Source organism: Schistocerca piceifrons, chromosome 1 (genome assembly GCF_021461385.2).
Source record: "Schistocerca piceifrons isolate TAMUIC-IGC-003096 chromosome 1, iqSchPice1.1, whole genome shotgun sequence".
Taxonomy (NCBI): Eukaryota; Metazoa; Arthropoda; class Insecta; order Orthoptera; family Acrididae; genus Schistocerca; species Schistocerca piceifrons.
The window spans coordinates 399,894,621-399,908,271 of NC_060138.1; the positions used below are offsets into that span (position 1 = coordinate 399,894,621).

Here is a 13,651-nt window from a genome sequence, read left to right on the forward strand (position 1 = left end):
CTTTGCACCAAAGCCAAGTAAAGACTACATGGATCAGTCACATACAGCAGTCCTCTAACATATACCATATGAGCCAATATATGGCAGTTGTTTCTGTGTTACTAAGTTTGACAAGCACTGCAAAACACTGTAGTTAATGCTCAAAGCCATCAAGCATGCAACGCAACCAGTGGCATATTATTAGAGCTGGTACTAAAGTTATGTTATGTTGTCAAATTTTTGGTGGGCTGTTACCTGGTGCATGTAGTGATAATTGTATGTTGTTCACAGCAACATATTTTATGACAATTTGCATATCTTATTCACAGACATCTGGCATAATATACAGTTAAGAACAGACTACTGCCCTGTTTATAATATTTGGTAATGTAACATTTCTGTTCATTAATGAGTATTGCTATTTTTTCAGTCTCTGTCACAAGTGCTAGTATGAGAGCTCTTATCATCACTGGCATCTTGAAAACTTTCAGTATAATCACAGTCATCATCTTCAGGGCAGTCTTCTGTTTTTATGTTACCTGTTTGTTGCTTGGATTCCACCAGTTTGTCTGTTCCTTTTTCTGACTTATCTTCCACTATTTCTTCAATTTTAACACCTTGACACTTTGTTATTCCTTGTGTATCATCTTCACATTCACTTTCACATGCAATTGTTTCTGCATTTTCATTGATAGATACTTTTAATCCAAGTTTTGAACACTTATCATCGGAAAAGGCACTTGGGCTGAAATGTCCATAGTCTTGATACTTTTTAGGGATATGATGCACAGCAATTTTCAGACCAGGTTTACACTGTTCATTCTTCTGTTTTTTGAACTTCTCTTTCATTCCTGCCTATGAAATGAAATACATTTAGATCAGATATTTTAATTATGGTAACCAAAACTGAAACAGTGGTAGTAAAAATAATTGTCAGAACAAATAGAACATTTAAGATAAAAAGGAAGTTAGAGCAAAGATTATGAAAATACTCAATGTACAATCTGTATAACATGTAAAAAAAAATCTTGATCCATATATACAGTCCAGTCACAGTAATGTGACCACTGCCTATGTTCAATTTCAATTTGCAATAACCACTTATAGAATGCAGGTGACAGTGCTGGCAGTGGAGGTTACATCAAGCATGTTTAGGGGATGCAGAAAACAATACAGCCATTGTCATAATGTGGAAACTGAGGGATTTATTTGATACTGAGAGGGTCATGATCATTGGTTATCGAACCAAGGGTGGAAACATTTCTGAAATGGCTGTTTGTAAACAGTTCCTGTGCCACCATAGTTAAAGGATACCATGCATGGCAAAATGGTACTATCCAAAACTGGTGCTGAGAGGCAACTCCGGTGCATCACAGGCCATACAGGACAGGAGTGAATAATGACTGTGAAAAATGTATATGAGTGAACAGATATATATAGCTGTTGAGAAACTGACCACACAGATGAACCAAGGGGCTACCAACAGTGTCTCCTCAATGGTCATTCAGTGAACATTGCTATGTAAGAGCTGCTGCAGCCGACCACTGGTTCATGCACCAATGTTGACTGCTGTTCTTTGGTGGCGAAGGCCGTAATTTGTATGCCAGTACTGCAACCCGATGTCCACTGAGTCGTGACAGGTGGCCTTTTCAGATGAATCATGCTTTATGCTACATCTGTCAGGTGGTTGTTGGTGTGTACAGTATGAAATATCTGAAAGCAAACACTCTGCATATGTTAAGATCTAGGGAATGTTTTCATGGTATTCTCTGGATGAGATCATCATTCTGGAAGGTACTGTGGATCAATACAAATATGCATCTATCCTTGGGGACCACATCCACATCTATATGTAGTTTGTTTTTCCTCCACACGATGGCATTTACCAGTAGGACACTGCAACATGCTACACAGCTTACAGTGTATGTGTGTGCTTTGAAGAGCACCAGGCCTGGCCACCAAATGCCCTGGATTTACATCCAAAAGAGGATCTGTGGGACTACCTCGATTGGGCTGTTCGCACCATGGATGTTCAACAGAGAAACCTAACAGAGCTGGCCACAGCACTGGAGTTGGCAGGCTCCACATCCCTGTCAGTACTTTACAGAACTTCACTGACACTCTTCCTGCACATCTCATAATGGTCCACGGCTGCAAAAGGCCACTTGGGAGGCTTTTGACAGGTGATCACATTTATGTAACTAGACAGTGTACAAAGTATTTTGTAACACACACTCATACAGTATTCAGAAAACTGTTGTCTTAAAAACACACCGTGTAAGTAGATTAAATGCTCATAAAACACGAATAACAAATTAAATCAAAATGTCATATAAAACAAAGAAAACACTTCACATCAAGAGAGACAGCTGATGGCAGGATTCAATAAGATTATAATTTTTTAAGTGCAAATAAATTCATCAGAGGATCAAATTGTATGTATTTCAAATAAAAAACAAGTTCCTCCAGCAGCAAGATAAGGTCGGTCTGTAATGCAGTAAAAACAAGACACAAAACAAAAATAAGTAAATAAAAATGAGGAAATCTACTTAAAGGCAAATAATGAACTGATATAAGATAGTCCGAAAATTGGCAAACCTTTTAATAAGTTTCTTTCTGTCAGTTGCATAATATTTGAGTCTGATCACTTCCTTAGTAGATAGCCTACATTTTCTGAGACAGAATTCGAGAATAAGTTTGATAAAATAAAACCACACTTTGTATCTCCAAAAGAAGTTTCCAGCATCATTAAATCTCTAAAAGTAAATATTCAGGAGGTTATAATAAAACCACCCATGTGGAGTTTGCTGGTCTCCCATTGGGCATCTCCCCAGGTGACGGATAGGGGAATGCTCACCAGATATGGTGGGTATTGGGGAAATAAAATACCTGGGGTGGACCAAAAATAGCAACTGCTGCCTTGTAGTATGATATTGCCTTATCAAAGGCTAAAGGAAGAAAACCTTGGAAATACTTAGCACAGAAAACCATTTTCAGTAGCAAACAGTGTGGATTTCACAAAGGACTGTCTACTGAACAGACTTTATTTATTTTGATGGTTGTACTAGAATCAATAAATCAGAAATTATTACCAGTGGGAACATTTTATAATTTGGCTAAAATTTTTGATCTTGTAAAAGTTTTTCATCTTATCTTCTTGACTGATAGATTCATTAAATTCATGTCAATCACAGTAATATGCAATTAAAATCACAGAGATACTGCAAGGTAAGTTTGTAGGAATTACTTGTCCTAGTGAACTGTGTGTGATGTGTGATGTGCAAGAATGCCTGGGCTGGCACCGGCAGAGATCCTAAGAATTCTGTGCCCCTTACCAGAGGTTGTAGAGGATTCAGATTTCGATGCTGACTCTGATTCTGATGAAGACATTTATTCATCATATACTTTAGAGATTACGAACTTACATTCTCCACCAGGGTTTTGACTACCTCTCATATTTTTTGAAGTGAGAAATGTCATGCCACTATCCTTTCCACCCCTCCCACAGTGGTATTCAGCCATCCACCAAACCTACACAATATACTCAGCCATCCCTATACAACCCCTGCTCCCAACCCCTTACCTCATGGCTCATGTTGCTGTAACAGGCCTAGATGCAAGACCTGTCCCATACATTCTCCCACTCCACCTAATCCAGTGCAGTCACAAAAATCACCTATCCCATCAAAGGCAGGGCTACATGTGAAACCAGTCATGTGATCTACAAGCTAAGCTACAACCACTGTGCTGCATTCTATATGGGCATGACAACCAATAAGCTGTCTGTGCACTTGAGTCGCCACAGACAAACTGTGGCTAAGAAACAAGTGGACCACCCTGTTGCTGAGCGCTCTGCCGAATATGAAATCCTTCATTTCAATGACTGCTTCACAGCCCGCACCATATGGATCCTTACTGATAACATCAGCTTTCTGAATTGTGAAGGTGGGAACTCTCCCTGAATTGCCCATCACAATTTTTGCATTGTTTCACAGTAATACTCAGAATTCACCACCTCAGCTTTGGTCAGTAATTCGTTGAGGAGAACTCCCTGTCCTCCCCAGACCACTGAACCCAACATTTTCCTCACCAACACAGTCTGCTTGAATTCTGTCCTGCATGGAAAGCCATTATGATGCCAGTGCATTGACTGCTGCTTGTTTTCTGGGGTAGTGTGTGCAATCCATGTCTCATTACCTGTAAATATTCAGTCCAGAAACTCAGCATCAGCACAGGCATCAGCATGGTACTGCTGTAGAAAAGTGAAAGCTACTCCCATGCGCTTTGCTTTGTGTTCTGGAATCAGCTGCTTTGGCAACCACCTAGTGCACAATTTTCAGAACACAGTTCCATGCAACAAGGAGTAACTCATCTGTGTGAACGGACTGCTACGTTCTGTGACTGGTAAGCAATGATTCTCCATAATGCATTACCACAGAAGCTCCATAATGTTGCCTGTAATGATGGATGGCCTTCAGCTGTGCTCCTCACCATGAACTTTTTGGTGACTTGCTGTAAACCCTCTGTACCAGCAATGCACCATCAGCTCACTTGTGACATTAGGCCCATAGACCTAGCACAGCTGACAATGAGTTTCATTCGGCTCTATGTTCTGTGTCTTAAAAAAACTTTATCATTGACCACACTTCACACAAAGTGGGAACTGGAATATAAGCCTCCATTTTCAACTGCTGCTATAATGCTACTGTGGTTTGTTGGCTGTGGGATGAGCAGAAACTTAGTTTATGGATGTGTCTTGTACTGCCCAATCCACTAAAAATAAAATGAGGACATGTAGTAAGTAGATGTATATCAGCAATGTCACACAGGATAAATTGGCAAAAGGATTAAAAATCTCCAACCCTGCAGGCACTGACAGTGTCCCTGCAACAGTCTTAAAGTTGGGTGCTATAAACTTAACTGAACCTCTTACACACCTATGTGACTGCTCATCTAAGCAAGTAGTTCCCTGATATACTGAAAATGTCTAACATAATTGAAATTTATAAAAAAGGCATGAGAGATTATGTAAATAACTATGGGAACATTAAAAGTTTCTCTGGAATTTCATGAATATTAGAATAAATTATATATGAAAAACTTCATAACATAAATACTGTCACAAAACAACTTAGCAACAAAACTATCACTAAAATTTGACAGTCCTCCAAACAAGGATATGCTACAACCCATTTATCTCTTATCAATAATGAACCAGACTGTAGAAGAACAAAGACCAAATTCTAAGGGTTGCAGTTGCAAAGAAATTAAAAATGGAATAAGCACATAGAATATCTGAATGCAAAATGAAGCAAAACCTGCTACTTTTTTCCTCACTAAAATTCTGTCATAGTGTTAATACAATAAAGGCTATCTCCTTTGCCTACAATATAATGGCAACAAACCATCTAAAGAAATGTCTGAAGACATAAACTGACAGGTAAGACAATTGGATTACTATTGAATTTTGACAAGACTAAGTACATACATAGCAGGACTTCCACAGCACTCTACTAGTTAGAAAAAAGGTTACTCAAACACTGGAATACAAAAAGTAAATACTTTTCACTATTTTGGACTACTACCTTAATCTGAAAACCCACACCCTAGAATTAATGAAGTCTCTCAATTCAGTAACATCTTGCAGTAAACATAATTATTGTTACAGGTTATTCAAAAGTTACAAAACTAGTTTATTCCGCATATTTCCATCCACTTGTCAATTTATTAGTTTACTTGGTTCGATGTGGGAAAACTACTTACAGATATAATATTTAATACTTTTAGAATAAAGAAGCATGTTACAAGAATTAAATCTGGTGTTGATTCTAAACCATACTGCAGATCCCTCTTCAAAGAACGTATTTTGACAACTGCTTCACAAAATATATATAATATTGATTCTGCTGATAGACAGATATAAAATTATATTTACAATCCTAAGTTTCAGAACTAACAGTCCCTTCCTCAGAAAGTTCAGAGGTGACAGCGTTGGTGATGCTAACAATGTATAGGGTGCTCACCAGAGAGGTGATCAGTTCCCATACTCAATTGGTGGGAGACAAATGCAGTTTTGTTGCATGAAACGTATGTAACAGGTGGTAAAACATAAAACTTAATCCTCAGAAACCCTGGGACACTATCTCTCACACACTTTCACACAGAACACCAAAAGGAGTCACAAGGCAGTTTGTGATCAGAATACACAGAATGTAACTACAAAGCACCTCAAACAGCGTAACAAGGAAACGTGCCTAACTTATCAATTGCAAAATAAAATACAAAGTAGCCATACTGGAAACACATGAAAATCTTCTACCTAAGATACAGTTTAGAAGACCAGACATAACACATTCAGTTCATCGTCTCCTAAAATAGAGGTCAGGACAGCTAATAAGACAGATGCAATCGTTGGAGCTTGGTATAAAATGCATTCTGGTAAAATGTGCTGTACAGACACCTGTACATGACAAGCACTGCTTACTGGTGAATCCTCTGGCTGGAGAAGGAATTGGGGGAGTTGAAAAGGTAGGACAGGTCACTCAGGCCACAGGATGAGGGGGATCCAACAGTTGTGAGAAGAAGGCAGTACAGACATTTCAGGTGACCAGAAGTATTGACCAGCAATTACATCTCACATTTTTTTTTTTTTATTTACTCAAGTGATTTTTCCTTTTGATTCAATTAACTGCCTTTTCTGGCATTCTTTTATTGTGTTGCCTGTGTCTAACCCACAGTTTTTGCCTGCCATCTTTTTCATCATTTGGTGATGTTTCTACGTGTTCTCTCTCTCTCATAGGTTCAGAGATATTCTTTCCTTCTGACAAGGGAACCTCCCCATCGCACCCCCCTCAGATTTAGTTATAAGTTGGCACAGTGGATAGGCCTTGAAAAATTGAACACAGATCAATCGAGAAAACAGGAAGAAGTTGTGTGGAAGTATGAAAAAAATAAGCAAAATATACAAACTGAATAGTCTATGCATATGATGTACAACATCAAGGACAATCTGATCTCATGAGCGCCGTGGTCCTGTGGTTAGCGTTAGCAGCTGCAGTGCGAGAGGTCCTTGGTTCAAATCTACCCTCGAGCAAAAATTTTAATTTTTTATTTTCAGACAATTATTATCTGTCCGTCCAATGCGATCACTTTTTTGGGAGTGATTATCACATCCACAAGAAAACCTAAATCGGGCAAGGTAAAAGAATCTTTTTACCCATTCGCCAAGTGTACAAGTTAGGTGAGTTGACAACATACTCTTGTCATATGATGCACATGCCGTCGCCAGTGTCGTATAGAATATATCAGACGTGTTTTCCTGTGGAGGAATCGGTTGACCTATGACCTTGCGATCAAATGTTTTTGGTTCCCATTGGAGAGGCACGTCCTTTTGTCTACTAATCGCACTGTTTTGTGGTGCTGTCGCAAAACACAGACACTAAACTTATTACAGTGAACAGAGACGTCAATGAACGAACGGACAGATCATAACTTTGCGAAAATAAAGTAGGTAAAAATTTTCACCCGACGAAAGACTTGAACCATGGACCTCTCATTCCGCAGCTGCTCACGCTAACCACGAGACCACGGCGCTCCTGAGCTCGCGCTATCCTTGATGTTGCTTATCTTGCACATGGACTACTCAGTTTGTATATTTTGCTTATTTTTTCATAGTTCCACACAACTTCTTCCTGTTTTCTCGATTGATCTGTGTTCAGTTTTTCAAGGCCTATCGAATGTGCCAACCTATAACTAAATCTGAGGGGGGTGCGATGGGGAGGTTCCCTTGTGAGGCTTTCTCTATTATCCATTTAGTTGTCATCTTTCTTTATTAAATGATCTTTTCTTCCTTCTGAGTGTGGCTGGCCACATGTTTTTTTCCTTTCTTATGGTATTTTATATGGTAAACTCTTTTGGCAATCTACTTCCAGTATTTTGCAATTGACTTTATTGTTGAATGGCTGGCTTTCTTTATCAGTTTTACAATAATTTTCACTCATTAATTGCCCAGTATTTCTTGTGTCATTATTGTCTTTCTGCATTTGGTGAACTTCTCCTGTTTCATCATGGTGTTATTCGCTTTCCACTGATATTCACTTTACATTCATCAGATATCACTAATTTCACTATATATCTACTGCACACTCTTTCAGTGGGTAGTTTAGCTAAGTGCAAGAGCACTTCACCCTCTTTTGTCAGTTGGAGATATGTTTTATATCTTCAAAGATTTTTCTTCATCTTCAGCAATCAATTTTTGTGTGTTTAGCAATTCTCTTTCCTTGCAAAATTTATTCTCCAATTGTGATTTTTTTGACATCAACTGTATTAGATATGGAAATGTTACCTATTGGTGGCACATGAAAATTTGTGGCAGACCGGGATTTGAACCCAGATTTCCTGCTTATCACAAGCTGTCGCCTTAACTATCATGGTTACATGTGCATGCTCCTCAGGCTAATCCAAACTTCCATATGCCACACAGTCTATGCCCCTCTTCCTCACAATGTTACTTGGATTCCTGTAACGGTGTTAATGAGACAGGCATGTTCAATGTTAGTATTATCATCATTGTTTTGGCCATCTAGGCTTGTAATACTTAATTTACAATTTCTGTTTCTTCAGACATGCATGCATACATATTACAAAATTTATTGACCAACTTGTATCCAGATTTTCTGTTTACTGTAAGCAGTCACCTTAACCACCTTGGCTATCCATGCATGCTCCCCAGACTGACCCAATCCTTCATATGCAACACTGTCTACACTCCTAGATGGTTAAGACAACCACTTGCAGTAAGTGGAAAATCCAGTTTCCAGTCCTGGTCCAGCACAAATTTTCATTTGGCACCAATAGGTAATATTTCCATACATAACATAGCTGATATCAAAAGAATACACAATTGGTGAATACATTTCCTAATTTTAAACAGCTGCAGATCAACATCAATGTCTGTTCCTTCAGATGTGCATGCATGTGTGAAGAAACAGGCACTGTAAATGAAGTATTACAAGCCTAGATGGGCAAAATGCAATAATAATACTAACAGGGAACATTGAACAACTCTGCCACATTAACCTTGTAGCATTAATCCAAGTAATGCTGCGAGCAACAGGTGCATAGACAATTGTGATATGATGGACTATTATTTGAGCAGGAGGTTTGGGTTTGGTCATGAAGAGCATATGAGATGTATGTGCAAGACAATGCAGACTCCAGGCGAGGCTGAGAAGTGGCAGCCCCAGTGTTGCTTGGGGGTCCGGTATGTGTAATCACCAGCTGGTGTGACATATTCAACTGTCAAAGTTTGAAATTGGGTGCACAAGGCATCAGATCCACTGCTGACACACACAATAGCATCTCACATATTGTTCATCTTTGTGCTCATATAGCATAAAAGCGGCCAATATAGTGAGGGGCGACATGTCGTATTAAAAAGGGGGGACACAACAATTCTGCTGATGTGCAGATATTAGTTGTAATTTGGATATGTAAAAATATAGAGCACATAGAAGGTTTTTGTAATCATCCATCAGCAGATGTTTCATAACTTATTTATTATTTAATGTACAACGGAGAGAGAGCACTCAAACTGTAGCCCTCAGCAAGACATTATGATTGACATATTCACATCATTTGTAGCATGATTAATTAAGCTATGAGAGAAAATTCAGTTGGCTTTCAAAATTAAAATAAATTATGACAAGTACACAACCAGCATGGCAGTATGCATTAGTGGAGGGTGTTACACAAAATATTCAACCTTAGCTCTTAAGATTTATGTTTTTATTATTTGTTTATGACTTTGTGTAGTTTCACCCATAACTTGTGGACTACCACAGATATCCTAATTATGAATAGTGCATTGGAAAGAGAAGCATAAATCCAATTCAGAATCACAGCGTTATCTACATATAGAAAGATGTAAAATAGGCTGATGGAAATGTGAAATTCATTAAGTGACATGCATGTGGGATTTCCAATGGAGAGGTGGACTGAGGCTACTTAAGGGTACTGTCCTCTTGCTTTGGGCTGTTGTTTGCTGGTCAGAAAAGTGTTTAAAATGTTTGATATGAGTCTGAATTCTATTCCAGCCACATTCAATTACAAAGAGAGACATTTTTCAGTTCATCAGTAGTGGGACTTAGAATAATTCAGCACCTATCTGGACTCTGAATATTTTATCTGCTAGCAAGTAAGCTGAACTTGTGATTTACGTATGGGACTCTGATTCTGAAAACTGAGGTTGGTCTTTAACTTAGTTTGGCTTGAGTTGGACACAGAATATTTCAGTTAGACTCAGTTTAGATGTTAGTTGGTATATGGCCTATTTTTATTTAACATTTATCTAAGGACAGAGTCTGAGTTTTTTACCAGCTGTTTTAATTTATTTAATTTTTCTGCATTGAGTTAACGAACAACTAAATTGGGGTCTCTAATCACTTTCACTCTAATCACTTGTACTACAGTAGTACAAGTTTATATGCCAACTAGCTCTGCAGATGACGAAGAAATTGAAGAAATGTATGATGAGATAAAAGAAATTATTCAGATAGTGAAGGGTGATGAAAATTTAATAGTCATGGGTGACTGGAATTCGAGAGTAGGAAAAGGGAGAGAAGGAAACGTAGTGGGTGAATATGGATTGGGGGAGAGAAATGAAAGAGGAAGCCGTCTGGTAGAATTTTGCACAGAGCATAACTTAATCATAGCTAACACTTGGTTTAAGAATCATGACAGAAGGCTGTATACATGGAAGAACCCTGGAGTTACTAAAAGGTATCGGATAGATTATACAGGGCGATTCAAAAAGAATACCACAACTTTGGGAATTTAAAACTCTGCAACGACAAAAGGCAGAGCTAAGCACTATCTATCGGCGAATTAAGGGAGCTATAAAGTTTCATTTAGTTGTACATTTGTTCGCTTGAGGCGCTGTTGACTAGGCATCAGCGTCAGTTGATGCTAAGATGGCGACCGCTCAACAGAAAGCTTTTTGTGTTATTGAGTACGGCAGAAGTGAATCGACGACAGTTGTTCAGCGTGGGGCACTGAGAATCCGCGGGAAACAACTCAGTATGAACGTGACTCGCCTAAGGTGAACGTTTTCTGTGCCATTTCAGCCAATAAAGTTTTTGATCCCTTTTTCTTCAAAGGTGCTACTGTAACTGGACTACAGTATCTGGAGATGTTAGAGAATTGGCTGTTCCCTCAGCTCGAACAAGAAGCACAACAATTCATATTTCAGCAGGATGGAGCGCCACCATGTTGGCACTTATCTGTCCGTAACTACCTGAACGTCAACTACCCGAGGCGATGGATCGGCCGCCAGGCAGCCCGTGACAGAGCACTTCATCGCTGGCCTCCAAGAAGCGCTGATCTTACCCTCTGCGATTTTTTCTTATGGGGGTATGTGTAAGGATATGGTGTTTCGGCCACCTCTCCCAGCCACCATTGATGATTTGAAACGAGAAATAACAGCAGCTATCCAAACTGTTACGCCTGATATGCTACAGAGAGTGTGGAATGAGTTGGAGTATCGGGTTGATATTGCTCGAGTGTCTGGAGGGGGCCATATTGAACATCTCTGAACTTGTTTTTGAGTGAAAAAAAAAACCTTTTTAAATACTCTTTGTAATGACGTATAACAGAAGGTTATATTATGTTTCTTTCATTAAATACACATTTTTAAAGTTGTGGTATTCTTTTTGAATCACCCTGTATAATGGTAAGACAGAGATTTAGGAACCAGGTTTTAAATTGTAAGACATTTCCAGGGGCAGATGTGGACCCTGACCACAATCTATTGGTTATGACCTGTAGATTAAAACTGAAGAAACTGCAAAAAGGTGGGAACTTAAGGAGATGGGACCTGGATAAACTGAAAGAACCAGAGGTTGTACAGAGTTTCAGGGAGAGCATAAGGGAACAATTGACAGGAATGGGGGAAAGAAATACAGTAGAAGAAGAATGGGTAGCTTTGAGGGATGAAGTAGTGAAGGCAGCAGAGGATCAAGTAGGTAAAAAGACGAGGGCTAGTAGAAATCCTTGGGTAACAGAAGAAATATTGAATTTAATTGATGAAAGGAGAAAATATAAAAATGCAGTAAATGAAGCAGGCAAAAAGGAATACAAACGTCTCAAAAATGAGATCAACAGGAAGTGAAAAATGGCTAAGCAGAGGACAGATGTAAGGATGTAGAGGCTTATCTCACTATGGGTAAGATAGATACTGCCTACAGGAAAATTAAAGAGACCTTTGGAGATAAGAGAACCACTTGTATGAACATCAAGAGCTCAGATGGAAACCCAGTTCTAAGCAAAGAAGGGAAAGCAGAAAGGTGGAAGGAGTATATAGAGGGTCTATACAATGGTGATGTACTTGAGGACAATATTATGGAAATGGAAGAGGATGTAGATGAAGATGAAATCGGAGATACGATACTGCGTGAAGAGTTTGACAGAGCACTGAAAGACTTGAGTCGAAACAAGGCCCCCGGAGTAGACAACATTCCATTGGAACTACTGACGGCCTTGGGAGAGCCAGTCCTGACAAAACTCTACCATCTGGTGAGCAAGATGTATGAAACAGGCGTAATACCTTCAGACTTCAACAAGAATATAATAATTCCAATCCCAAAGGAAGCAGGTGTTGACAGATGTGAAAATTACCGAACAGTCAGTTTAATAAGCCACAGCTGCAAAATACTAACACGAATTCTTTACAGATGAATGGAAAAACTAGTAGAAGCCGACCTCGGGGAAGATCAGTTTGGATTCCGTGGAAATGTTGGAACACGTGAGGCAATACTGACCCTACGACTTATCTTAGAAGAAAGATTAAGGAAAGGCAAACCTACGTTTCTAGCATTTGTAGACTTAGAGAAAGCTTTTGACAATGTTGACTGGAATACTCTCTTTCAGATTCTGAAGGTGGCAGGGTTAAAATACAGGGAGCGAAAGGCTATTTACAATTTGTACAGAAACCAGATGGCAATTATAAGATTCGAGGGAAATGAAAGGGAAGCAGTTGTTGGGAAGGGAGTAAGACAGGGTTGTAGCCCCTCCCCGATGTTATTCAATCTGTATATTGAGCAAGCAGTAAAGGAAACAAAAGAAAAATTCGGAGTAGGTATTAAAATCCATGGAGAAGAAATAAAAACTTTGAGGTTCACCGATGACATTGTAATTCTGTCAGAGACAGCAAAGGACTTGGAAGAGCAGTTGCACGGAATGGATAGCGTCTTGAAAGGAGGATATAAGATGAACATCAACAAAAGCAAAACGAGGATAATGGAATGTAGTTGAATTAAGTCGGGTGATGCTGAGGGAATTAGATTAGGAAATGAGACACTTAAAGTAGTAAAGGAGTTTTGCTATTTGGGGAGCAAAATAACTGATGATGGTCGAAGTAGAGAGGATATAAAATGTAGACTGGCACTGGCAAGGAAAGCGTTTCTGAAGAAGAGAAATTTGTTAACATCGAGTATAGATTTAAGTGTCAGGAAGTCTTTTCTGAAAGTATTTGTATGGAGTGTAGCCATGTATGGAAGTGAAACATCGACGATAAATAGTTTGGACAAGAAGAGAATAGAAGCTTTCGAAATGTGGTGCTACAGAAGAATGCTGAATATTAGATGGGTAGATCACATAACTACTGAGGAAGTATTGA

The 13,651-nt window shown here is 39.0% G+C and overlaps 1 protein-coding gene across 1 annotated transcript in view; it reads right to left on the reverse strand.

Annotated features, from left to right (window-relative positions):
- Nucleotides 1-381: 381 nt before the first annotated feature.
- Nucleotides 382-13,651, reverse strand: part of LOC124729007 (protein FAM161A-like) — a 145,814-nt gene continuing 132,544 nt past the window's right edge. Inside the window, exon 7 of the mRNA XM_047248492.1 lies at nt 382-834. Within this exon, the coding sequence (XP_047104448.1) occupies nt 406-834 (429 nt within the window). The 3' untranslated portion in view covers nt 382-405. The remainder of the gene's footprint in view (nt 835-13,651) is intronic.